At 38.9% G+C, this 27,710-nt stretch overlaps 2 protein-coding genes across 10 annotated transcripts in view; one reads left to right on the forward strand and one right to left on the reverse strand.

Moving 5' to 3' along the window:
- CLCC1 (chloride channel CLIC like 1) overlaps positions 1 to 3,099 on the forward strand; it is a 33,227-nt gene extending 30,128 nt beyond the window's left edge. For 4 of the 6 annotated variants that reach the window (XM_023196239.1, XM_023196243.1, XM_023196242.1 and 1 more), the window contains exons 11-12: positions 324 to 634; positions 2,459 to 3,099. In XM_023196239.1, coding sequence (XP_023052007.1) covers positions 324 to 596 — 273 coding nt within the window. In that variant the 3' untranslated portion in view covers positions 597 to 634; positions 2,459 to 3,099. Of the gene's footprint in view, positions 1 to 323; positions 642 to 2,458 lie in introns of all 6 variants that reach the window. The other 2 variants (XM_023196240.1, XM_023196244.1) reach the window with 2 other exon arrangements.
- Positions 3,100 to 4,442: 1,343 nt separating this feature from the next.
- The window catches only part of GPSM2 (G protein signaling modulator 2), an 80,245-nt gene continuing 56,977 nt past the window's right edge, over positions 4,443 to 27,710 (reverse strand). For 2 of the 4 annotated variants that reach the window (XM_023196234.1, XM_023196236.1), the window contains 5 exons: positions 21,101 to 21,171; positions 17,053 to 17,229; positions 13,262 to 13,415; positions 11,631 to 11,848; positions 4,443 to 5,163 (listed from right to left, as the gene is read on the reverse strand). In XM_023196234.1, coding sequence (XP_023052002.1) covers positions 4,924 to 5,163; positions 11,631 to 11,848; positions 13,262 to 13,415; positions 17,053 to 17,229; positions 21,101 to 21,171 — 860 coding nt within the window. In that variant the 3' untranslated portion in view covers positions 4,443 to 4,923. The remainder of the gene's footprint in view (positions 5,164 to 11,630; positions 11,849 to 13,261; positions 13,416 to 17,052; positions 17,230 to 21,100; positions 21,172 to 27,710) is intronic. The other 2 variants (XM_023196233.1, XM_023196235.2) reach the window with 2 other exon arrangements.

Consider the following 27,710-nt stretch of genomic DNA (forward strand, 5'->3'; position numbering starts at 1 on the left):
AGAAGTTAACAATACTGATGACCAATTCTCTTGACCCCTTCTAAAGAAGTTAACAATACTGATGACCAATTCTCTTGACCCCTTCTAAGCTGGGCCACTAGACCACCCAGTATGCCCTAAGTGTTCCCACTCCTCCGTGGGAGTACAGTGGAGTTTGGTGAGGTATAGTAACATTTACATAATTATAACTTAGCACTGGACCCTGGATTTGAAAGAGTTTGGAGCTTGCTACAACAGATTAGGGTGGGAACTTTTTAGATATGTTTGATTACTGAGACTTCACATTACATTAAACAGTTAAAATGTAATTTTGTACTTTATAGCAGAAATCACCTGTTTTGGATACAAAGCCCAAGGAGATAGGTGGAATCCTGGGGGAAGGCACACTGAAAGAAAGCAGTACTGAAAGCAGCCAGTCTGCCAAGCCTGTCTCTGGCCAAGACACATCAGGGAATACAGAAGGTTCACCTGCAGCGGAAAAGGCCCAGCTCAAGTCTGAAGCTGTGGGCAGCCCAGACCAAGGCAACACATACAGCCCCACAAGTGGTGTGGCTGGATCACGTGGACAGGATCTGGTCAGCAGTCCCTGTGGCTAGAGGAACACCAGCACAAACGACAGCCTCAAGTCTCCTTCGAGCTCTGTAAAGTATACTCTTCACTCTCTTTCTCTTCTCTGCAAGTATTCTGATTACTACAAAGGTGCCAACTTCAACATTCACATTTTTACTGACAATTAGAATTAACAAACACATGTATGTATGTAAAAGCTTTTAATTTCATCTTCTCTTTGATATTTATTTCCCATAAAGTAGGGAGTGTTTAAGATGAACAGATGGCAGGCATCACTGATTCTGGATAGTTAAGGAGACCAGTTTGAATTGGGGACATTGAAAAAGAAATTTTATTGTTATAGGCACTTAGAGGAACCCACTAACCAACTTACGTTGCCTAGTGGAATCCACTAGAGTTAAGGCCACCTACTTGGTGCCTCCAGCATCTTCATGCAGCCATGGAGTGTCGTTACCAGGATCAGTCTGACTGACACCTCAGCTTGTCTCTATGTAGCCTGCCCACAGGTCATTGTGGCTTTGTAGTTTCATCTTTTCTGCAGCTGTTACTACGTCTGCATCCTTATTGTCACTTTTACTTTATGTTTACTTAGAGAAAACTGAAGACTGCCAGGGCAATTTAGATAACATTGGTAATCTGTTTTACAGAGTCAGTCGACTGAAAATAACATTATTCTTTTCCCCACCAAATGAAGTACATGGGCTTTTTATAAGACGTATTTTTCATGTTACTCAGAATCCTAGCATATTACCATATCTTAATTTATATTATAGCAGATCATATTGTCTTGTCCATAGGAAGTTTGCATTTTTAGAAATCTCTACACAGAGAATACCATGATGAGGAAGAAAAGTTGGGTGTCTTCCTTAACTGCAGACAGGACATCAGTCAGCACTTTACATTAGTCTTTCTGATTATCAAAAGCATTCCTCATTTTAAACTTTTTAAAAAGCAATGCATAAATTTTGTACCTGTCCTTAGCAGATTTCACAGACATCAGGTGTCCTTTGTTTTAACCATATTCACACTACAAGATTTCACAGACATCAGGTGTCCTTTGTTTTAACCATATTCACACTACAAGTTATGTTCAACTGCTTACTAAAAATGATACCAGTCAGGAATAAAGTCTTTAAATTTTCATGCAGATATTTGTATCCCAAGCACTTGCTTTTTGATTTTAATATGAAATGCAAAATACACATTTTTGGATCCAGGAAGTGTTACTTATGTGCCTGTAACAATTTAATTTCAGGCCAGGCGCAGTGGCTTATGCTTACAATCCCAGCGTTTTGGGAGGTCGAGGGAGGATGATGGCTTAAGCTCAGGAGTTCAAGGCTATGTACTAAAAATAAAACTAGCCAGGCATGGTGGTACCCGCCTGTAGTCCCAGCCACTTGGAGGGCTGAGAGAAGAAGATCGCGAGGTGGCAGTGAGTTATGATCTAGCCACTGTACTCCAGCCTGGGTGACAGGGCAAGACCTTGTCCCAAAAAAAATCATACATGTTAATATATTCTAGTTTAATATTGCAAACATCTTTAGTATTTCATCAGAAGGGTTATTTTTTCTAAGAAGTGCAAAAGGATTTTAAGATTTTTAACACAGAGGGCATGTAACAAATGAATCCTGACAGACACCTGCAGTTTAGAATAAATTTGTGAACATCCATGCGTATAAAGTAGTCCTCTGGGGACAAGACGTGTTCACACTGACCCCAAGGGAGAGCTGTCTTTTGAACTATGATCCGACTCTGAAAATTAGTGAATGCCCCAGGTGATAGACTGTAACTGTGAGTGGAATTAAAGCTGCTTGCATGCCTTTTAATCCAAAAACAAATTCTTTTTAAAAAATTTTAAATAAACTTTCACCTTTGTATTCTTTCATTACAGATATCCATTTGGGGATGAAATCTACTTTGACAGCTAGCAAGGCAACGTGCAACTGCTGTTGAATGACGACAGCAATTCAGGAAAGACTTAAATATGAAAGCAAATTGAACACATCAGGGCCAGTTTATTATCAGAAAAGAGATAAGGCTTATTGACTAGCCAGTATGTCATTAAAATTAAGTTTTATAGTGTGAACCTTTTTTAAAGTTTAATTTTACTTTGAGAGTTTTGCTCTGTCGCCCAGGCTGGAGTGCGGTGGCGCAATCTTGGCTCACTGCAACCTCCACCTCCCGGGTTCAAGCGAGCGATTCTCCTGCCTCAGCCTCCCAAGTAGCTGGGATTACAGGTGTGCGTCACCACACCCGGCTAATTATTGTATTTTTAGTAGAGACGGAGTTTCGTCAGGCTGGTCTCGAAATCCTGACCTCAAGTGATCTGCCCTTGTCGGCCTCCCACAGTGTTGGGATTACAGGCATGAGCCATCGTGCCCAGCCTATATAGTGTGAAGCTTTTAGGAAAATCAGAACAGGGTAGATAGACAGCTATTAAAAACAATGTTTAAACGGAATAATGTTGAATGTTTACAGGCTGTAAGAACTAGTGTATACACAAAATAAACTTTTTACATTGTGATGTGGTATACTGTGTTACTGAATTTTCTTATAAGAACCCCACGAAACTTACCTGAGTTTTTTAAATGCTATCCAGGGCATCACACCTTATAGTATACGTGAAACATAATGTAATCCAGGTTTTAATTTAGTACCTTTTTTTTTTTTTTTTTTGGCTGAGCACTTGAATTCCAGATTATGATTTTCTCTTTAAAAAACATTGGCCATTTAGATAAATAGTTCTAGTTGCCCATCCAAATCACCTGAATGACTTTTTGAAAGAATAAGGGTCCACATCCCCAGATCCTATCCCAGCTGTGCACAGTCAGAAGGAAGGAGTGTGGAACAAGTTGGCAGCTTGTTCCAAGCATGGGCTTTTGCAGTCTGTGATGCAGTGTTACTCCGGGCCCTGGTCTGTCCCATACTTGTCTTTTGCTACAGTTACTTTGTTATCCCCTTGTAAACTGCCTTCAGTATCTGGGATAAGGAAGACAGGGCTTAATGACAACTAATGTTCTAGCTGACATCTTTAATACTTAATTTTTGTGAGTTTTCATCTGTTTTCTATTTACGTGTCCTAGGTTCCTGACCTAACCACATGGTGTTTTTTGCTTTTTTTTATATTGGAACTTAGAAAAGTTTGTTTTACAGCAGTATTATGGAACAGAAGAGACCATTTTAAATATATATATTTTTAAACAAATAGCCCAGAACACACAAAAGATACCTGTTTTCCAGAGACAGGGTCTTGCTCTGTCACCCAGGCTGGAGTGCAGTGGTAAGATCAAAGCTCAGTGCAGCCTCCACCTCCTGGGCTCAAGTGGTCCTCCTGCCTCAGCCTCTTAAGTAGTTGGGACTACAGGTGTCTGCCAGCATGCTTGCTATCTTTTTTCTTTTTTTTTTCTTTTGAGACAGAGTCTTGCTTTTTCACCCAGGCTGGACTCCAGTGGCAGGTCTTGGCTCACTGCAGTCTCGGCCTCCCAGGGGTTCAAGCGATTCTCCTGCCTCAGCCTCCCAAGTAGCTGAAACTACAGGTGCATGCCACCATGCCCAGCTAATTTTTGTATTTTTAGTAGACATGGGGTTTCGCCATGTTGGCCACGATGGTCTCAAACTCCTGACTTCAAGTGATCCACCCAAAGTGCTGGGATTACAGGCATGAGCCACCGCGCCTGGCTGCTGCTTTGTCTTTTGTAGACACGGGGGTCTTACTATGTTGCCCAGGTTGGTCTTGAACTCCTAGCCTCAAGCGATCCTCCTGCCTCAGCCTCCCAAAGTGCTGGGATTACAGGCATGAGCCACCATGCCCAGCCCAAGAAATAGAGTTTTATACTGACTTTGGCCTAAAAAATATTGAAAATAGATTTTCATGGAGAAAAAAAAAAACTAGATTTTTAATAAGACTATTTTATATGCTTTTTTACATTGATCAAGTACATTATTTTTACTAAACAGCATTGTTTCCCACTACATCCATGGTTATGTGTAAAAATAATGCCATTGTCAAGATTTTAAAAAATTATTTCCATAAGAGGATTAAATTCTAATCTATGATTCACTTAACTTCCTACTTTACAAACATTAGGTAAAGTAACCTAACAAGCTGCTAAAGAACACATCCCAAGTAATCACAGATGATGAAGCACCTTTACAGGACACCTCCACCCTCAAACATGCACGTGTCCAGAGAAGTATTAATGCCTTAATAGACTACTGAAGGTTAACTATTTACATTATTCTAAAAATATTTTAAGCTGTATTACAGTGCTATAAATTCTCCTTTTAAGGAAAAAATTAATAGATTGTTTCCTTACCGTGTTCTGAAAGGAAAAAAAAATACATCCATAGTAACTAGTGGTCTGCTGATTTTTTCCCTGAATTTTTAAACTCCAACAAAGCATTACTTTGCAAAAAGTCCTTTAGCCCAAAGTCAGTGTCTCTGTTTTGATCTCTTTGTAAAAGAACTCTCTGTTCATCCATTCTCTTTGCCTGGGACCGTAAAATAAGGCTGAAAAAGTCTTCATCTGGTACTGTCGGACCCTTTGTGGTAGCAGGTGGTGGAGCACACCTTTGATCATCTAATCTGGATCCCTAAAAGTGTATGAGAAAGAGATTAAAAGACATCCTGTGGGAAAGAAAGCACCAAGCTATGTTATATCTCTGTCAGTCATGACAAGAAAACACAGTTGTAAACTTATTTGGGGCTTCTCAGAAATTAATCTTTGTTTTTACATTGTTTTCTTTAGTTCCCAGCCTGATTTCTGAAATAAATTAATTTTTAAACCTGAAACTGCATAAAATTTTTCCTTTAAAATGACTTATATAGGTATAGCTGCTTCATGGGTTTAGTAAGTGCATTATATTAAGTCATACTGTTTTAATTACAATTGGTCACAAAAAATCTGAGATAAAACACAAGGTCAGCTGTATCTAAGTATGACAGTTCAAGGTTATAATCTAACAGGCATCAACAGTGGAACTTAACAAATCTTTAGAAATATGTACAAACCCCATGAGGAACTACCTTAAAAAAATCGCGTCTTAGGCTAGGTGACAGCAAACTGTAACCCAATGCCTGCTTCTGTAGATGAAGTCATTTTCATTTTCCCATCAATACATTTGTGTATATACTGTCTGTATGGCTGCTTCCCTACTAAATGGCAGAGTTGGGCAGTTGCAACAGAGACCATATAGGCTGCAAAGCCTAAAATATTTTCTGTCTGGCCCTTAACAGAAAAAGTTTGCCTGCCTCTATCTTAGGCAATTAAATCTGTTAAGAAATAGCCTAGACTGAATTTTTTTTGAGACAGTCTCGCTTCGTCATCTAGGCAGGAGTACGGTGGTGTGATCCTGGCTCACTGCAACCTCCATCTTTCAGGTTCAAGTGATTCTCCTGCCTCAGCCTCCCAGTAGCTGGGACTACAGGCATGTGTCACCACACCCGGCTAATTTTTTTATTTTTAGTAGAGACGAGGGTTTCACCATGTTGGCCAGGCTGGTCGTCTCGAACTCTTGACCTCAAGTGATCTGCCCGCCTTGGCCTCCCAAAATGCTGGGATTACAGGCATGAGCCACCATACCTGGTCTCTGAATTTTTCTTTCAAGTTTGAGTATTATGATTCTTATGTTAGACATGCTACTTGTCAAATAAAAAATACATGTACTTACAAGTATACACCACAGTTTCTGGCATTGTAGCTCAAGAATAAGAATAGAAGTGTGATAGCTGATATTTGAATACCCACTACATTGTTAGGGACTGTGATAAGCACATAGATCCCTGAACATTTAATCCCACAACCCTCAGAGGATGCAGTTATTTACTGCCCTCCTAAGTCGGTGCCGCCTCCACACATACCTGGCTCACTCATTTCTCCTGTCATAAATTGATAATTTCAGTGTCCTCCAATTAACCCAACACTTGGCACTTCAGTTCCTAGACTTCCTCTGATTGAGTGTTCTCATCCTTCACTTCGGCATTAGCCATTTGGCTCCCATGATCATATTCTAGCCTCTTGTTATCTCTATAGAAATGCCTCTTCCAGTTCTTTGCCCATTTTTGAATCAGGTTGTTTTTTGTTGAGTTTTAGGAGTTCTCTATATATTCTGGATATTAATCCTTTATTAAATATGTGATTTCCAAGTATTTTATATTGAGTTGCCTTTTTACTGTTGATAATGTCCTTTGATGCACAAGTTTTTAAGTCCATTTTGTCTATTTTGTTGTTGTTGTTCCCTGCTTGTTTGCTTTTATAACCAAGAAATCACTGCCAAACCCAATGCCATGAGGCTTTCCTTTTTTTCCCCTTTAGCGACAGGGTCTCACTTCTGTGGCCTAAGCTAGAGCACAGTGACGTGATCATGGCTCACTGCAGCCTTGAACTCCTAGGCTCAAGTGATCTTCCCACCTCAGCCTCCTGCGTAGCTGGGACTACAGGTGTGTGCCATTAAAAAAATTTTTTTTATAGAGATGGGGTCTCACTATGCTGCCCAGTCTGGTCTTGAACTCTTGGGCTCAAGCAGTCCTCTCATCTTGGCCTCCCAAAGTGCTGGGATTACAGGTGTGAGCCACCACATGCTCCTCTTGAGTTTTATAGTTTTAGTTCTGATGCTTAGGTCTTTGATCCACTTTGAGTTTTGTATATGGTATTAGGTAAGGGTCCAACTTCATTCTTTTTGTATGCGGCTATCTAGTTTACCCAGAACCATTTGTTGATAAAACCGTCCTTTCCCCCATGGAATGGTCTTGGCATCCCTGTTGTGTATCATTTGACCACACATGCAAGGGTTTATTTCTGGGATCTGTATTCTGTTCCTTTGGTCTATATGTCTGTCTTTATGCCAGTACTGTACTGTTTTGATTAGTGTAGTTTTGTAATAACCTGAAATAAAAAAATGTGAGTCCTAAAGCTTTATTCTTAAGACTGTTTTGGATATTTGGGAGTCCCTTGAGGTTCTATACGAATTTTACGAATTTTAGGCTATATTTTCTATTTCTGTAGGGGGAAAAAGCCATTTGGATTTTTACAGGGATTGCATTGAATTTGTAGGTCACTTTGGATAGTATTGAAATTTTAACATTAAGTCTTCTAATCCATGAACATGGGATATTGTTCCATTTGTTTTCTTTCATCTCTTTCAGCAATGTTTTGTGGTTTTCATTATACAAGTCTTTTGCCTCAATGATTAATTCCTAAGTATTTTATTTTTTTGATGCTATTTTAAATGGAATTTTATATTTCTTTTCCAATTGTTCATTGTTAGTGTATAAACACACAACTGATTTTTGTGTTGATTTTGTATCATGCTATTTTGCTGAACTTGTTGATTACCTCTCAGTTTTATTGATACTTTGTCCTTTTCAATGTGAATGCCTTTTTTTCTTTTTTGCCTAATTGCTTGAATTTCTAGTACCTCATTGAATAAAAGTGGCAAGATCTTGTTCCTGATCTTGGAGGAAAGCTTTCAGTCTGTTACCATTGAGTATGATGTCAGTAGTGCATGTTTCGTATATGGCTTTTATTATGTTCTGGTAGTTTCCTACTGTTGCTAATTTTTAAGTTTTTATCATGAAAGAGTTTTGAATTTTGTCTTTTTTTTTCCTATATGTGTTTTTTCCCTTTATTCTGTTTATGTGTTACATTGATTGATTTTCACATGTTGAACAATCAATCCTTGTATCCTAGGAATAAATCCCACTTAGTCATGTTGTAAAATCCTTTTGATGTGCTGAATTTGGATTGTAGTATTTTGTTGATTTTTGCATCTGGATTAATGAAGGATATTGGTCTGTACTTTTCTTGTAGTGTCTATCTGGCTTTGATATTGGCCATACTGGCCTCATAGAATGAGTTATGAAGTGTTCCTTTATCTTCAGTTTTTGGAGGGAACAGTTTGAGAAGGCATAGTGTTAGTTCTTTAAATGTTTGATAGAATGCACCAGTAAAGATATCAGGTCCAGGGCTTTTATCAAGAGGTTTTCGATTACTGATGCAACCTCCTTACGATGGGTGTATTTTCTGTTTCTTCATCATTTGTTCTTGGTAAGTTAGTGTTTCTACTAATTTGAATGTTTTTAAAATTACTCTATCTAGCTAAAAGTTTGTCAATTTTGTTAATCTATTTTTCAAAATGTTTTGGCTTCATTGATTTTCTCTATTTTTTTCTCTGTTCTGTATTTTATTTATTTCTGCTATAATCTTTATTTTTCTTTCCTTCTGCTAGTTTAGGGTTTTGTTTGTTCTTCTTTTTCTAGTTCCTTAAGTTGTAAAGTGAGGTTGTTGACTTGAGATCTTTCATCTTTTTTTAGTGTAAACATTTACAACTATGAATTTCCCCCTTGGAGTTGCCTTTGCTGTGTCCCATACATTTTTGTATGTTTATTTTTATTTGTCTCTATTTTATAGTTTCCATTGTGATTTCTTCTTTGATGGATTAGTCGTTTAAGAGTGTTTAATTTCCACAAATTTGTGAGTTTTTCCTGTTTTCCTTCTGTTATTGCTTATTTTATCCTTTGGGGTCAGAGAAGGTACTTTATATGATAGTTATCTTTTAAATCTGTTGAGAATTTGTGGCCTAACATATGGACCGACCTGAAAAATGTTCCATATGCACTTCAGAAGAATGTGCACACTGCTGTTGTTGGGTCAAGTGTGCTATACACATTAAATCTAGTTGGTTTACTGTGTGTTCAAGTCCTCCTTTTCCTCACTTATCTTCTTCTAGTTGTCCTATCCATTAATGAGCATAGGATATTGAATTCCTCAACTATTTTTGTAGAACTGTCCATTTCTCCCTTCAATTCTGTTAATTTTTGCTTCATAGATCTTGATGGTTTGTTATGTATCTTTAGCATTCCTTGAATCTACTGGGACCACTGCTACTTTTTACTTTCACACCTTTCATTTCTTTATTTCCCTTCTTAAAGCCTAGATTATAAAGTCTATTATTAAAATCACTTCCTGGCACATGTCTTCAACTACCATTCTCTCCCCTACATCCCATTCTCCTGGCAAAATATCAGTCTTGATTTATCTCTCTGCCTCAAGCAGCTGGTTATGACTGGATAAATACACAATTGCACTCACCAGTTTTACTTCCAGTGACTGAGAACCTCAGGTGGGTTCTTTCCACAGCACAGTATTCTTAATATTGTCCCCTAGTTTCAGTTTCTCTAAGTCATCTATTTCCCACTTCCTTTCTCCTCAAATTTGTAGGGCTTCCCAACCCCAGTCTTAACTAGTGACTACTTCTTTCTTTGGTGAGACAATAAAAGCATCCAGAGAGAATTCCTACTTGCTCCCATCTCCAAATCCGTACTCTGCTTTCCCTCTCTCACACAAAAACTGTGTTCTTCAGTTACCACAGACTTACCTACATCACTGACTCTTCTCTACTTGACCGTTTCCACCTGTAAGCTATGTTAGCACCCCAAAAACGAAAAAACCACATTTGCCTTGTATTTCTTTTCTAGCTAATGGTCCATTTAACCCATTAAAGTTTTCTATATTTACTATCTCCCCTTTCACACTTCCCATTTTCTCACCCCACTCAATCCTTTGTCCCCACCACACCACTGAAACAGTATCTTTCAAAATTATTTGTAATCTCCATGTTATCAAATCTAGTAGTTATCATCTGACTCAGGTTCGTAGCAACATTTGCCACAGTTGAGCACTGCTTAAGATACACTCTTCACTTGATTTCCACCACACCACATCTCACCCCCACCCCACCCCAGCCCACCCTCGGGGTATCCTTCCAACTCTCTGGCTGTTGCTGGTTTGCCAGCTCATCTTCCTCCATCTAACTAGTAGATTTTGAAATGCTCAGGGCTTAGTCTTCCTGTCCTATTCTTTAGGTAATTTCTTCCCAGGGCTTTAATACCAGCTATATGCTGATGTCTCCCACATTTACTTCTCCCTTGGGCTCCAGATTTTACATCAAATTGCCTATTTAACACCTCTACTTCATTGTCTATACCAGTCACACCTGCCATTCCTTGAACTGGCTAACAGTTTACCAAATTTAACGTGTCTAAAACAGAATTCTTGCTTTTTGTCTCCAAACTTGCTTCTCCTCTAGTCATCTCCATTTCAGTAAACAGAACCATTCATTTCCCAGTTATTCAAGGTATAAGTAATCTTTGATTCTCTTTCCCTGAAACCCTCTACCCAATTTATTAAGACATCCTGCCAACTAACCATAATATATAACTGATATAATAACTAATAATGTAGCCCTACGCTGACTACTTCTCACTGTTACCACTCTAGTCCACATCACCAGTATTTTTTGCCTGCATTGCCACACTATCTTCCTAGCTGGTTTTCATACTAACACCCTTGCCACTCTACGTTCTTCCATCAGTAGCCAGGATCCTCTTTGAGGATACTCCCAGTACCTTCTTAATACATCTAAAACATAAGACTTTATCATGGCCTCCAAGAGCCTAGATGATCTAGGCCCTGATTACTTCTCCATCCTCATTTTGTGTGACTCTTTCCTTCCCCTACCCATCCCATGCCAGTCACATTTGCCATTCCTTGAACTGGCTAAGCTTTTATATCCAAGAGGGGACTTGCTGCCTCTGCATGGAATACTCTTTCTCTAGATAGTCACATGGCTGACTGCTTCACTGCATTCAGGTCTGTATTCAAATGACAATCCAGAAAGGTCTTCTCTAACCACCCTACCTAAAACAGACACTCCCCCTACCACCAACACCTTCGCTTACCCACTACGCCTTTATCCTCCTTTAAAGTTCTTCATAGCAAGTATGATTACCTAATACAACACACATACACACACACACTCTATACACACACACACACACACAGTCTCTCCTAAAATGTAAGATCCTTTAAAAATCAAGTGTGTCCTCAATGCCTAGAATAGCACCTGAAACATAATCAGTGTTCAATAATTTTTTACTGAATGAGGGACAATAATAACTCTCTAATAAAAAATAAGCCCCTCCTGAATGAGAATTATAACACTGCCAGTGTTCTCAGTGGCATCTGAGCTGTATGCAGAATGAAAAAAACATACAGATATACCTGACATTTTACAAGCATGTCAAAGAAATCTTCATCAGCCTCTTTGTTGTCATTAGTCATCAGGTGGCTAAGTACCGACTGGCTGTTGTTTTGTGTTAGACGAAGCCCTGGCAAATTACTGAAACTAGCCCTCTGGTCATCCAGACGACGGCTCTGTGAGCTGGCAAGAAGATCTAAAAACTCATCTGTGTTGGGGGATACCACAGGAACAGATGGTGCTAAGAACAGAAGAAGAAAGCCAAAGGTTTAAAAAAAAAAAAAAAAAAAAAAAAAAAACCTAAGCACATTTATTATATATACCTAGATCTTTTCAGCCTTGCCAGTCCCAATACCCACCCTGCCCTTCTGCTATAGCGCTGACACGGATGGGCTTTGGCTAGATGGGTGTGGTTTTTACTGGCGGGAGGGAAAAATGAACCCCAGAGTACTTCAAATGACCCACTTGGAGGTTATTCAGATTTGGCTATATTTCTCTATTTAATGCTCACTCAAAATGTAACTATAAGATATGTGACCAGATTTCAGAAGGTGAATAAACTGTTTCTCTTAAACATAATTTCTCAGACCAGGATGTGTGGGACAGTGTCTTTTATTCTAGGCCCTGGATACAAATCATTTAGTAAACTAACAGTTAACTGCTGCTGGCAAGTCTTGGTCTATGGTACAAGAAGTCTTCTGGTAGCTGAAATAGAAAAATATAAGCAACCTATTTTAGTCCTTTCTAACTCAGCCAGGCCTTAGCCTCAGCCTTAGCCATAGGTTCCTCTTCAGTCTGTCTTCATTTTTCTTTCTTAATCCAGATATGAAGTATTGACATTTTATATATAATCATAAAGTATGTATAACTACTTTTCCTCCTCATTTTTAAAAGTTATATTAAGGCTGGGCACGGTAGCTCATGCCTGGAATACCAGCACTTTGGGAGGCTATGGCAGGAAGATCACTTGAGGCCAGGAGCTTGAGACCAGCCTGGACAACATAGCAAGCCCTCATCTCCACAAAAAATAAAAATAATTAGCCGGGCATGGTGGTGTGTGCCTGGAGTCCCAGTTACTTGGGAGGCTGAGGTAGGAGGATCACTTGAGCCCAGGAGCACAAGGCTGCACTAACTATGATCATGGCCTGGCATTCCAGTTTGGCTAACAGCAAGATCTCGTCTCAAATAAATAAATAAAATCAGATTTTATTTTTATATATTTTTTAGACATAGGCTCTAACAATGCTGCCCAGGCTGGAGTGCGGTGGCTATTCACAAACACGATCATTGCACACTATAGCCTCAAACTCCTGACCTCAAGTGATCCTCCCACTTCGGCCTCCCAAGTAGCTGAGATTACAGGCGTGCACCACCACACCTGGCTAACAGTCACATTTTCCACAACAGATTTTTCAAAGAAAACTAGGGAGGTAGTATAATATAGTTAGTAGAAAGCACATTGGACTAAAAACACAGATATACATAAGGGAACTGAAAAAACCTTGTTTGAACTGTATAATAGCAGCATTTCAGATATACCTGGATTCAGGCTCATTTATTATATCTCTTATGATGGGAACTCAATTCTCAGAAATAAACCACAAGAATATCAAAGAGAACTATTAAAATCGGGGGAGAAACAGAGATGACTTACTTTTTAGCATCATTTTGGGGGGAGTGGAAGAAGTTGAAGCTGTATGGCAGTTCTTTTCTTGTAAGCAACATCTCTGATCATCCATCCTATTGCTTTGAAATCGGCTTAATAAGTCAAAGAACCCTTCATCTCCAATAGTATCTGCACTGATTTTCTAAAATATTGAGAGGAAGTCTAGTTCATTTGAATATTCCAGTATTATTTTTAGATCATCAATGAACATCATGATGCATTTAAATGCAAAAGGTAAAGGATGAGGATTAAAAATGAAAATTGACATTTTGAAAAAGAATACAAGATGGCAAATATTGGTAATAAAATCTTATTTTAATCCAACTAACAAAAAGGACTTCTAGTTTTTAATTCCTGTATTTCTAAAGCTAAAGAAACATACCTCAGACATAACAGAACCACTACAGATACTGAATTATGCAAACGCTGGTGATACAGGCCTGTACTTCAGGCTCTGCATTCAGTTCTAAACATTCTACAGTGGAATTTAAGTACACTTACCTCTTTGTAAGAGCTGTCTAAGAAAGAAAACAAGGGTATTTTCCTACCATAGTGATTTCTAAGGTCTTTTTATTATACTTAGATTTGAAGACCCTGAAAAAATACAAACTTCAAATAAAGGAATATTTGTGAGGAGAACAAGATCTATATACTTCATTTGGAAGGCTTCAAAACTGAAACGATTAATGCAATGTTTAATACAAGTAATTATTTTAATTTTTTCATAATGATGTATTATAATAGAGGCACATATACAAAAAATGTTATGGGCCTGAGGAGAAGAGAGGAACTAATTTTTAGGAGAAACAGGGAAAATTTCATAGCATGTATTTGTGTTGGCTCCTTAAGAATGAATAGACATTTGGAGGTGAGAGAGATTTCATACTGGTTAATATGCAATAGTATTCAATTGATGATGAATTGAAGGGTAGGGGTAAGTATAGAGAAGGGAAGAGGCCTTTGTATGCAATACTAACAAATGTAGACTTTATCCTATGTGAAATAAGATGAGCACTAGCAATAGTCAATTTTAAGCAGTTTTGTTTAGAGATAATAAATGAAGGCAGGGAGATCAGGTACCTATTGAAGTCTAGGTAAGAGGGTAAGTACTAGGCTAAGACATGGTAGCAGATTTTTTTTTTTTTTTTTTCTTTTGCGGAATCTCGCTCTGTCATCCAGGCAGAAGTGCAGTGGTATGATCTTGGCTCACTGCAACCTCTGCCTCCCAGGTTCAAGTGATTCTCCTGCCTCAGCCTCCTGAGTATCTGAGACTATAGGTGCATGCCACCACACCTGGCTAATTTTTGTATTTTTTGTACAGTCAGGGTTTCGCCATGTTGGTCCAGCTGGTCTCGAACTCCCAAACTCAGGTGATCTGCCTGCCTTGGCCTCCCAAAGTGCTGGGGTAGCAGATATTTTTTAAAAGGGGTGAGGGTGAGAGCAGATCTGAGGGACACTCAGATGCGGTTAGTGAAAGAGGGAATCTTGCATGACACTAGGGTTCCTGACTTAGGGACAGAGTAAATGATATCCATTTAACTGGGACAAGGAAAACAGGAGTGATTGAGTTAAGTTTTTAACATGTTAAATTTGAGGTTTGGGAATGATACATACATAAGCCACAGTCAAATGTGTTAATTACCAACAAAAGACTTTTTCCTAGGAGCAAAAAAGCCTAGAATTCAAGACTCTGAACGTGAAAATACGTATGGCTCCAAAAGTATGGGCATTTTCAGTTGAGGTAAGTGAGCTTAGTTAAGATCCCATACTTTGAACCAAGGCGTGACTTCCTTGAATTCCAGTCCTGCTCTAGATCTACAAAAATATCCCTGAATTTCTATATACCCCATAATTTTTCATTTTATTAGTCATAGCTATCCCCAGAAAAGCTATGTAAGAAACCACTGATAAAAATCAAGGCATTCTATAACAATACCACAGACTGGGGGTAAAGAAATCGAGACAAAAGACACTACAAGGGTATAGGTATAAATGAAATGCTGACAAAAGAAATCTCTAACTTAAAACAAAAAGGTTAACTTTTTTTTCAAAGGCTCTCATTGCTGGAAAAATTGATTTTATTTATTTTACTCTTTTGAAGACAGTCTCACTCTGTCGCCCAGGCTGGAGTGCAGTGACACGATCTCGGCTCACTGCAACCTCCAACTCCCGGGTTCAAGTGATTCTCCTGCCTCAGCCTCCTGAGTAGCTGGAATTACAGGCATGTGCCACCACACCCAGCTATTTTTTGTATTTTTAGTAGAGACGGGGTTTTGCCATGTTGGCCAGGTTGGTCTTGAACTCCTGACTTCAAGTGATCTGCCTGCCTTGGCCTCCCAAAGTGCTGGGATTACAGGTATGAGCCACCGTGCCCAGCCAATTTTATTTTATTTTTTTATTTTTTTTGAGATGGGGTCTCACTCTGTCACCCAGGCTGGAGTGCAGTGGTGCAATCTCAGCTCACTGCAACCTCTGCCTCCCAGGCTCAAGCAATCCTCCCACCCCAGTCTCCTGAGTAGCTGGGACCACAGGTGTGTGCCACCACACGCAGATAATTTTTTGTATTTTTGGTAGAGATGGGATTTCACCATGTTGGCTAGGCTGATCTCAAACTCTTAAATCCAGGAGATCTACCCACCTTTGCTTCCCAAAGTGCTGGGATTACAGGCATGAGCCACTGCGCCTGGCAGATAAATGGATTTGATAATATGAAGTATCTTCTTTGTAATTTACTTTGATCCTTTTACCAGATTATAGGGTAGCTGGATTTGAGATTTCCCTGATACTGATTATCAGTAAACCCATCGTATTTTTATTTCTAAATAAATTAAATAAACTGTTTGCTATGATCATTTTTCTCTTTTTTTTTTTGAGACAGGGTCTTGCTCTGTTGCCCAGGCTGGAGTGTAGTGGCATGATCTCAGCTTACTGCAACCTCCACCTCCTGGGCTCTGGGACCACAGGCACATACCACCATACCTGGCTAACTTTTTATTTTTTGGTAGAGACAGTTTCACCATGTTGTCCAGGCTCATTTTTCATCAAAAGTTTGTAATTCTATCATTACAGTTTCAATATGATTAATAGAAGTAGATGCTAACAGACACTCTTCATTCTAAATTAATATTTAAAAATCCTTGAGCATCTGAATTTAATTTGTTCTGCCTTCTGAGCTGAGTAGAGGGTGGTTTTACTGGCAGACAATGCAGTGAAATAACTGGTAGTATTTTTGCAAACAACAGTGACTCAAATAAATAATTATTGGCCAAGCGCAGCGTTTCACATCTGTAATCCCAGCACTTTGGGAGGCCAAGGCAGGCAAATCACTTGAGGTCAGGAGTTCGACACCAGCCTGGCCAACATGGTGAAACCCTGTCTCTACTAAAAATACAAAAATTAGCTGGGCATGGTGGTGCACACCTGTAATCCCAGCTACTTGGGAGGCTGAGGCAGGAGAATCACTTGAACCCAGGAGGCAGAGGTCGCAGTGAGCTGAGATTGCGCCACTGAACTCTAGCCTGGGTGACAGAGGAAGAGTCAATCTCGAGAAAAAAAAAAACAAAAAGAAAAATAATTATCGTCCAATACAAGGGAGCAACTTATCTATTAAGACAGTAATTACCATTTCTAATTTTGAAGAAGATAGAAAAGACAGGGAAATATGAATACAAAGATATTTTATATTACATGTCTAATTTAAATTACTAAAAATTCAGTATGAATACAAGAAAACCCAAATGTTGGTACTCAAAACACAATACTCAAAAACTTAAACGTACCCTCTGAGAATCTGGAATTCGGTGGTCAATAGAATTACTGGCATCTTGAAGAACTTTAGTGGAGGAATTCGTTTTGTATTTTTTCCCCTTCAGTCTGTTGACAAAGAGTAGCTTTGCAGAAGGTTTGGCAATAAGAGGTTTTTGCTTAGCAAGAATTTCACTGTTCCAGTTCTGTATCTACAAAATTATAAATGGAAGGCAGGTGAAAAAACACATCTAAATCCCCAGCTCTCTTCTGGTTTCCCATAATATTAACCTGACATACTCACTTATTTACTATTGGGGGAGAGAGGAAGAATTTTAGATCTCTTTAAAAATATCTTTTTTAGTATATTGCACTATTTTCAAGATGTTGTACCAAGTGCATACTGTGGATTTCTCATTATCAAAACATTAAAATGCTGGTTTTAAAGAACCTATGAATGAGAAAGCAAGGTTTGCCAAAACCTTATAAAAATAAAATATGAACGGTCAGAGAAGGAGCCAAAGTTTTACTCTAGACGTGAGTTACTTAAAAATATGTTACAACTGGAATTTTTGGATGTATGTAGAATTTTTAAACATAAAAATTAATATTTGAAACATAGCAGTAATTAAAAAAAAAATAAAACGGTACTGTTTTTACTAATACCATACTAAATTCTCAGTAGGCAAAACCAATTTATAAAGGTCTAGATCTGGTGTAAATACACGACAACCTACAAATAACAAAATAACATTTATTGAGTATAGGGGAAAAATATGCACACATACAATAGCTCTGACATTTGCAGCTTTAACATTCAGTCTTAAATGTTTACAATTAAGTCTACAGGTTCATGCTATGTAATAATTTTAGTTACACACATTTTTTCATAGGTAAAATTACAGTCAAATGCACAGATTTTAAGTCTATGATTGGAAGCCATATAACCCCTACTCCAATCAATACATAGAACATTTCCACCAATCCAGAAAAGTGCCCCATGAAGCACAAACTGAAATAAACGTACAGGGGAGTGAGACATGTAGCTGGGGATGGTGGCTCACACCTGTAATCCCAGCTACTCAGGAGGCTGAGGCGGGAGGATTGCTTGAGCCCAGGAATGTGAGGCTAGCCTGGACAACATAGTGAGAACCCATTTATATATATATATATAGTGTGTGTGTGTGTGTGTATGTGTATATATATATACACATATAAATACATTTGTTGGTTTTTTTTTTTTTTTTTTTTTCTGTTGCCAGGCTGGAGTACAGTGGTGCAATCTCGGCCCACTGCAAGCCCCACCTCCCAGGTTCAAGTGATTCTCCTGCCTCAGCCTCCCGAGTAGCTGGGACTACAGGTGCCCACCACCACACCCAGCTAATTTTTTGTATTTTTAGTAGAGATGGAGTTTCACCATGTTGGCCAGGATGGTCTCGATCTCTTGACCTCGTGATCCACCCACCTTGGCCTCCCAAAGTGCTGGGATTACAGGCGTGAGCCACCGCGCCAAGCCTTGTTGCTGTTTTTAAAACATGTGGTTAGTAAGTGAACCAAGCCATCGATTCCTTTTCACATACACATTATAAGGGGAAATTATTTACTACAGTGGATGTCATGGTCTATTGTTTAGAGAAAAGGAAAATGGTCCTTGATGTGAGAACATAAAACTGCACCCAAAACCCAAGAAGAAAAATTAGAAATGTTCCTTATATATTTATTTGAACTTCTCAACAATACTGAAAACAAGAATACAGGGCGAAGCAATTCCCTTTTTCCTTATGTATGCTTCTTTACTTTGTTGAGAATAATGAAATAATGAATTCTTTGACAGCTTTATTATGAGGAAAAGAAACCAATACAAAGAACTAATTATACTTAAACATATTTTAAATTAGGGATAGAATTTTATCACTTGGCGCTTGGAGAATTACAAGGTCAAATCTGGTCAGCTTCTTACATAACACTGTTAGTATCACTACATAGGTAGGCAGAAGATAGCTAATTAATTTTGCTACTTATTAGTATGTTCCTAAAAGAAGAAAGTAGACAAAAATCGCCTTAAAAGCTTTTAAAAAATAATTTGTGGATTTAACAAATTTATATTTGAGAACCACTCACAAAGAAAAGCTGGACATTTGGAAAAATCACAAAGTCCTTTAAAAATTACTAGAGTTTCCAAATAACTCTGTGAATTGCGGGAATAAAAATATCTTGGATATGATTCTAACACAATTAGATTTTGGTTTTTTGAAGACTATTCACACATGAACTATCACTATTGAAAAAGCATATGTTGTTGTTATAATGATAGGGCAGAAGAATAGTTAATGGCATGGAAAGATGTTCCTTTTTCTTTTCTTTTTTTTTTTTTTTTCCAGAGACAGGGTCTCACTCTGTCACCCAGGCTGGAGTCCAGTGACACAATCATGGCTTATTGCAACCTCTGCATCCCAGGCTCAAACGATATTCCTGCCTCAGCCTCCCAAGTAGCTGGGACTACAGGCATGGCATGCAACATCAAGCCTAGCTAATTTTCTATCTTTTTTTTTTAATTGTAGAGACAGGGTTTCACCATGTTGCCCAGGCTGGTCTCAAACTCCAGGGTTCAAGTGATCTGCCTGCCTCGGCCTCCCAACGTGCTAGGATTACAGGCATGAGCCACTGCGTCCAGCTGGAAAGATGTTCTTGATAGATTACCACATATTAGAAAATAGTGTCTATAACATCCATACGAAAATACCAGATGAACAGATGCCAAAATAACTGTAGTTACCATCAAGAGGCAGGATTACTGATTATCTTTATTTCTGTATTCAAATTTTCTAAAGTTGCTGTAATGAAGATATTTTATAAAAAGTATTTTTAAAAATATACCACAGCTGGCACAATGGTTCACACCTATAATACTAGCAACTCAGGAGGCTGAGGCAGGACGATTGCTAAAGGCTAGGAGTTCAAGACCAGTTTAGACAACACAGTGTGGACTCTGTCTGAAAAAACTTAGCCAGGCATGATGATGTACACCCATAGTCCCAGTCTCAGCGAGACTCCATCACGAAAAAAAAAAAAAAAGAACATAAGAGAACGAGAGCCTTTTTTTTTTTTTTTTGAGACAAGTCTTACTCTGTGACCAGGCTGGAGTGCAGTGGCGCGATTTCAGCTCACAGAAACCTCCACCTCCCTGGTTCAAGCGATTCTTCTGCCTCAGCCTCCCGAGTAGCTGGGACTACAGGCGTGCACCACCACACCCAGCTAATGTTTGCATTTTTAGTAAAGACAGGGTTTCACCGTGTTGGCCAGGATGGTCTCGATCTCCTGACCTTGTGATCCACCCACCTCGGCCTCCCAAAGTGCTGGGATTGCAGGAGCGAGCCACCACGCCTGGCGGAGAGCCTATTTTGACAATGTAATATTCAGTTCAAAGGAAATGGAAGAAAGTAGTCTTGATGTGTCCTTCAATAACCTGTTTCTAATTATGAAGTCCCTTCCCTTTTACTATGCACCCCTCACACCCAAGAAAAAGCCTAAGGAAGATGTATCTTTAACAAAAAGTACTTGTTTAAAAAAAAAAAAAGAGCTTTTTAAGAATGCAGCTAGAAAAACAACTCTTCTCTTGATCATAAATTTCATTTATCTTGGCAATAAAGTTGCTATGTACTTGGGAAAAAAAGGTTGTCCTTTTGATCTTCCTGATCTAATTTAAAAAAAAAACGTAATACATTTACTTGGTAAATGATTCAAATAGTTCAAACTGGTATATAAAGTATTTCTAGCCTAACCCAGACACTCAGTCCTCTTCCCAGAAGACATCATTGTTAGCCCGTTTCTTACATCTTATTCCAGAAATGTTTGAGGAATCTACAAAGGAAATATATGCATGTATTTTTCTTAAACAGATGGCAGCATACTGTACGCATTCTTTTTGCACTATACTTTTTCTGTTTTTTTTTTTTTTTTAGGCAAATTTTAAAGTGATATCTATATAGGGCAAGCCTTATTTAAATTATTTCATTAAATGAAAAGTTACTAAAACATTTTATAATAGTTCATGAAATTTAAAACATAAAACCTGTCACCCACCTTTTCTGGTGTTAACTTCATAAGTTCCATATTTTCCATACTGTGCCGGCGTCCCAACTTGGGGCGTACACCTTTGTTTAAAAAAAATTAATTCAAATAAACCAGGGAGCCCTTAAGAGTACAAGTTCAGCATCATTACATTATTCAGTTCTAAAATCTGATACACAAACCCATATGGAAGGAGAAAACCTGTACAAATATGTATTCTTCGAAGAATAATGATTTTCCATACCAGCTACACAAAAATAGAATATACATTCCCCTCTAAAATGCTTTGATGTAAGGAAGTTACATTTTAGTTGGAAACTAACATTACCCCTTAATTTGAAAAAGGCATTTTATAATAACTGGTTTTATGCTATCCACACAGTTTCAAAAATAACAAACTGTAGAGCGGTTTATTCCTTATAACAACATAAGGAAAAGGCTGTAGGCCTTAAATTGTGTGAAAAGAATCAAAATAGCATCCCCACTACCACACTGTTATTCCTTTCTAGGTCATCCCTTTCCATTTTAAGATCTCATTAGATGACAGACTTACTGCCCGTCAGAAAACAAGTAAACAAGGCCTTAAATTTTTTTCAGTAAAGTTATTATAGAGAATTTCCATATCCATTTAATCTTTTAAAATATTAGGTAATATTTTAAAAGGCATAAGAAATACCTAATACCCAGCTTCAAAAATGAAACATTACAAACACATTAAACTCCCCTTGTATAACTCCCCTCATAATTTACCTTGTCTTCCCTGTGCTTTTATGCATTTTCATTACAAATGCATGTATTTCTTAGCAATACAGCATGTGTGGGTTTTGAAACACTTATAAATGGTATCATACTGTATATATTCTGCAACCAGCTTTGAGAAACCTTATATTTGTGAGATTCATCTAAGTTGCTATGTATACTTTAATTCATTTTCATTGCCATTTTTGGCAAGGGTTTTTTATAATAACTGGTTTATACTATCTGCACAGTCTCAAAAATAACAGACTGTAGAGTGGACTAGGAAATTATCCATTTTACTAGTGATATTTGGGTTGCTTCCAATTTTTTGCTATGATAAGCACACTACAGATACTCTTGGAAATGTCTCTCAGTGTACATGAACAAGCATTTCTTCCAGTTTGGTGGTTATCAGGAGTACATAACTGGGAGCAGAACAGGAGTGGAACAGTTGGATCATACAGTTGGCGCATCTTTATCTTCACCAGAATGTTGCTGGATTGTACATCAGGATACACCAATTTCTATCCCATCAATACCATATCCACACAGTTTCATATAATAGTTTTATATGAAACTATTTCATATAATCTATATAAGAGTTTCTATTACCCTGCACCAGTTTAATACTGGTAGTAATTTTTGTTTACTTCATAAGTTTCTAATAGTACTACACTGTGATTTTTGCTGATGAGATGAAGTTAAGTATCTTCTATTTATGGGCTATTTGTGTACTGTTCATCACTTTTGCCCCACCCCACCCCCCGTGCCCTCCACCCCTGTGTTTTAAATAGAGACGAGGTTTCACCATGTTGGCCAGGCTGGTCTGGAACTCATGACCTCAAGTGATCTGCCCACCTGGGACTCCCAAAGTGTTGGGATTACTTGCGTGAGCCACCATCCCTGGCCAGCCCCCGATCTCTTTTTTTGAGAAGGGTCTTGCTCTATTGCCCAGGCTGGAGTGCAGTGGCGCAATCATGGCTCACTGCAGCTTTGACCTCTTGGGCTCAAGCGTTCCTCCCACCTCAGCCTACCAAGTAGCTAGGACTATAGGCATGCAACACCATGTCCAACTTTTTTTTTTTTTTTTTGATACAGACAGGGGTCCTATATTGTCCAGGCTGGTCTTGACTGCTGGATGCGAGCGATCCTCCTGCCTCAACCTCCCAAAGTGCTGGGATTACAGGCTTGAGCCACTGCACCTCTCCTGCATCATCACTATTACTGCTCTAAATCTGTCTCTCACATTTAAATCCTTAATCCATCAGTAATTCATTTTTATGTGAGATTATTTTCCATATATGCAAGGAACATAGGCTCTCTACTTGATTCCACTGGTCTATTTGTCTTTATGCCAACAGCACACTGTCTTATTACTTATATCTGTAAAGAAAGCGCTTTTCACGTTCTTAGGAATGTTTTGGTATTTCTCAGAAATTTTTTGTTTCATATAAACTTGTGAATAACTTCATGAAGTTCCATAAAATAATTGTGATGTGTTTGGCAGTGCACTTAATTTTTATCAATTTGAGAAGAACTGAAATCTTGTATAAAGTTTTGTCAGCCGGGCATGGTGGTGCATGCCTGTAATCCCAGCACTTTGGGAGACTGAGGTGGGCAGATCCCTTGAACTCGTAAGTTCGAGACTAGCCTGGGCAACATGGGAAAATCCCATCTCTGCAAAAAAAATATAAAAATCAGCCAGACGTGGTGGCGTGTGCCTATAGTTCCAGCTACTCAAGAGGCTGAGGTGGGCAGACTGCTTGAGCCTGGGAGGTAGAGGCTGCAGTAAGCTGAGATGGCTCCACTGCGCTCCCGCCTGGTGACAGAGTAAGAGCCTGTCTTGGGGGGGGGGGGGGGGGGGAATTGTCTTCCCACTTGAGTATGATTTATCATCCATCAATTACTGAGAGAGATGTGTTAAAATTTCCCATTATAACTGTAGATTTTCCCATTTCTTTAATTTTGCTTTATGTACGTTAAGGCCTTGTTATAAAGGCCTACTAAGCCCAGACGCATTTAATGCATTTATCTTCCTGGTGAATTGAACTGTTAATCACTGTTAAGCACCACCGTAAAGTGACCTTCATTTACTTTGTTTTTTTGTTTGTTTTTGTTTTTTTGAGATGGAGTCTCGCTGTGTTGCCCAGGCTAGAGTGCAGTGGCGTGATCTCGGCTCCCTGCAACCTCCACCTCCTGGGTTCAAGAGATTCTCCCGCCTCAGCCTCCTGAGTAGCTGGGATTACAGTACCCTGCCACCACCCCCAGCTAATGTTTGTATTTTTAGTAGAGATGGGGGTCTCACCATGTTGGCCAGGCTGGTCTCGAACTCCTGATCTCAAGTGATCCACTGGCCTCAGCCTCCTAAAGTGCTGGGATTACAGGTGTGACTTACCACACTCAGCCGACCTTCTTTTCTAGTAAGACCCTTTGCCTTAAAGTACATTTTATCTGCTATTAACATAGCTATACTGGCTGTCTTTTGGTTAGTTTTTGCATGGTGAATCATCTATTCTTTTACTTCCAGGCTTATTATATCCTTATATTAGATATTTCTCTTGCAAGTAGTGTGTAGTTGCATTTTATTCTTTCTCCAATCTGCTACTGTGTCTTATAAATGGAACATTTTCATTTAATAGTTCTATTAAATGAAATATATTTAACAGATTTGGATATTTGGGTGATTTTCTCTTTCCTATGTTCACTGGTCAATTACATTAATTGATTTTCTAATGTTGTATCCACTTGAATTTTTTTTTGAGACAGAGTCTCTCTCTGTCGCCCAGGCTGGAGTGTAGTGGTGCTATCTCAGCTCACTGCAACCTCGGCCTCCCGGGTTCAAGTGATTCTCCTGCCTCAGCCTCCTGAGTAGCTGGGACTATAGGCATGCACCACTGTGCCCTGCTAATTTTTGCATTTTTCAGTAGATATAGGGTTTCACGTTGGTCAGGCTGGTCTCAAACTCCTGACCTTGTCATCCACCTGCCTCAGCCTCCCAAAGTACCGGGATTACAGGGGTGAGCCACTGTGCCCTGCTCCCTGTGTGTTTTTAAATACATTGCTGGATTTGCTTTGCTAATATTTTGTGAAGATTTTTATATCTTATGTTCATGAGTAAGGCTGGACTGTCATTTACTTTTCTTGTATTGTTCTTATCTAGTTTGGACATCAAGGTTATGGTTCTCAGAAAGATTGATAAAAGTATTTCTACTTATTCAGTTGCCTATACAATTTTTGTGTAAGGTATTACTAGTTTTCTTAAGCGGCTGGTTTACCTCACTTGTAAAATAATCTGAACCAGGTATTTTCCTAGTGGGAAGATTTTAAATTACTGATCTAATTTCTTTATAATTTTAGCCATTAGCAAGCCATTCACATTACATTTTACCATTGGATCAGTTTTGGTAACTTGTTTTTCCAGAAATTGCCCATTTCTCCTAGATTTTCAAATATTTTGTCATAACGTTATTCAAAATCTCTTTTTAATCTCTGCATATTTATTATGTCCCCTTTTCTTTTTGAACAGTCTTGCTGTAGACTTAATTAGTCAAAATTTAAACAATTTGGAACCAAATTTCGACTTTAAAAAAACCATCTCTATTGAATCTTTAATTTCATTAAATTCTGCTCTTTTTAAATTTTTGCCTTTTTTTTTTCTTTTTTTTTTTTTTTTTAGATATTTAGCTCACTTTCAGTCTTTTTCCTTTTTTTTTGGGAGATGGAGTCTTGCTCTGTTGCCAGGCTGGAGTGCAGTGGTGTGATCTCGGCTCACTGCAACCTCCGCCTGCTGGGTTCAAGCAATTCTTCTGAGTCAGTCTTCTGAGTAGCTGGGAATACAGGCACCTGCCACCACGCCCAGCTAATTTTTGTATTTTTAGTAGAGACAGGGTTTCACCATGTTGGCCAGGATGGTCTCGATCTCTTGACCTTGTGATCTACCCGCCTGGGCCTCCCAAAGTGCTGGGATTACAGGCATGAGCCACCGCACCTGACCAGCCTTTTTCCTTTCTAAATACAACATAAATTTTGCTCTAAGTACCATTGTAAGTTGCGTGCCACAAAATTGAAACAATATTTTTATAATTCAGTCCTAAGTTACTTTCCAACTTTAAGATTTCTTTTTCAGACTGTAAGTTACTGAGAAGTGTGTTAAGTTTTCAGATGAATGTTTTATATATTATCTTATTAATTTCTAAATTAAATGCACTGTGCTCAGGGCATGTGTGATACAGATGTGATACAAATCCTTTTAAATTTGTTGAGATTTGCTTTATTGTCAGTTTTCTGTAAATATTTCATGAATACTTAAAAACAATGGAAATTGACCAGTTAGGTCAATATATTTCCATTAAATCTGTGGTTTTCACTTTTAAGGTGTAACCCCATATTAAAAAATACACATATATACCTAGAACATACACAAACATACAACAAAATCTTCACACAACAGTTTTATATACACACATACACATATGTGTGGTTTTTTGGTTTTTCTCTGTTGCCCAGGCTGGAGTGCAACGGCATGATCATGGCTTACTGCAGCTTTGACTTCCTGGGCTCAAGCGATCCTCCCACCTCAGCTTCCCAAGAAGCTCATGCCACCATGCATGGCTAATTAAAAAATGTTTTTTGGAGAGATGGCGGTCTCCCTGTGTGCCCAGGCTGGTCTCAAACTCCCGGGCTCAAGTGATCCTCCCAAGAGCTGGGATTACAGGCATGAGCCACTGCCCCGGCTCCTGTATGTGTTTTTTTTTTTAATTATTTTTTTTGAGACGGAGTCTCACTCTGTCGCCCAGGCTGGAGTGCAGCAGTGCAATCTCGGCTCACAGCAAGTTTTTTCTTTTTGAGACGGAGTCGCACTCTGTCACCCAGGCTGGAGTGCAGTGGTGCTATCTTGGCTCACTGCAAGCTCCGACCCCGCAGGTTCACACCATTCTCCTGCCTCAGCCTCCCGAGTAGCTGGGACTACAGGTGCCCGCCACCTCGCCCGGCTAATTTTTTGTATTTTTAAATAGAGATGGAGTTTTACCGTGTTAGCCAGGATGGTCTCAATCTCCTGACCCCGTGATCCGCCTGCCTCGGCCTCCCAAAGTGCTAGGATTACAGGCATGAGCCACCGTGCCCAGCCTCCTGTATGAATTTTTTTTTTTTTTTGAGACAGAATCTTGCTCTGTTGCCCAGTTTGGAGTGCAGTGGTGCAATCTTGGCTCACTGCAAGCTCCGCCTCCCAGGTTCACACCATTTTCCTGCCTCAGCCTTCCAAGTAGCTGCGACTACAGGTGCCCACCACCACACCCGGCTAAATTTTTGTATTTTTAGTGGAGATGGGGTTTCACCGTGTTAGCCAGGATGGTCTCGATCTCCTGACCTCATGATCCGCCTGCCTCAGCTTCCTAAAGTGCTAGGATTACATGCATAAGCCACTGCGCCCGGCCCTATATGTGTATTTTTAATGGTAACTGCAACTCATAACTCATGAATGGGTCAGACACAGTTTGCAAAATATTGCATTAGAAGAAGCCTATTAACTGTGTTGGCCAAATCTCTATTACTGATGTCTGACTCCTGACTGATTTTTATCAATTATTCAGGTGTGTTAACATCACATTAAGACATAACTATCACATAAGACGGATTCTGGAGCCAGAGTGACCAAGTTTAACTCCCATCTCTACCACTTACTACGCAGGTAACCCTGGGAAATTTATCTAACCTCTCTTGCCTCCATTTTCCCATCTGTAAATTAAGGATAACAGAAACTTAACTACTAGAATTGTTACAATTAAATGAGTTAAAACATGTAAAGCACTTAAATCACTGCCTGGCACATCATAAGCACTCAATAAATGTTAGTTTTTTTTTTTTCCAGTCTACCTAACATTTT

This window comes from Piliocolobus tephrosceles, chromosome 1 (assembly GCF_002776525.5).
Source record: "Piliocolobus tephrosceles isolate RC106 chromosome 1, ASM277652v3, whole genome shotgun sequence".
Lineage (NCBI taxonomy): Eukaryota > Metazoa > Chordata > Mammalia > Primates > Cercopithecidae > Piliocolobus > Piliocolobus tephrosceles.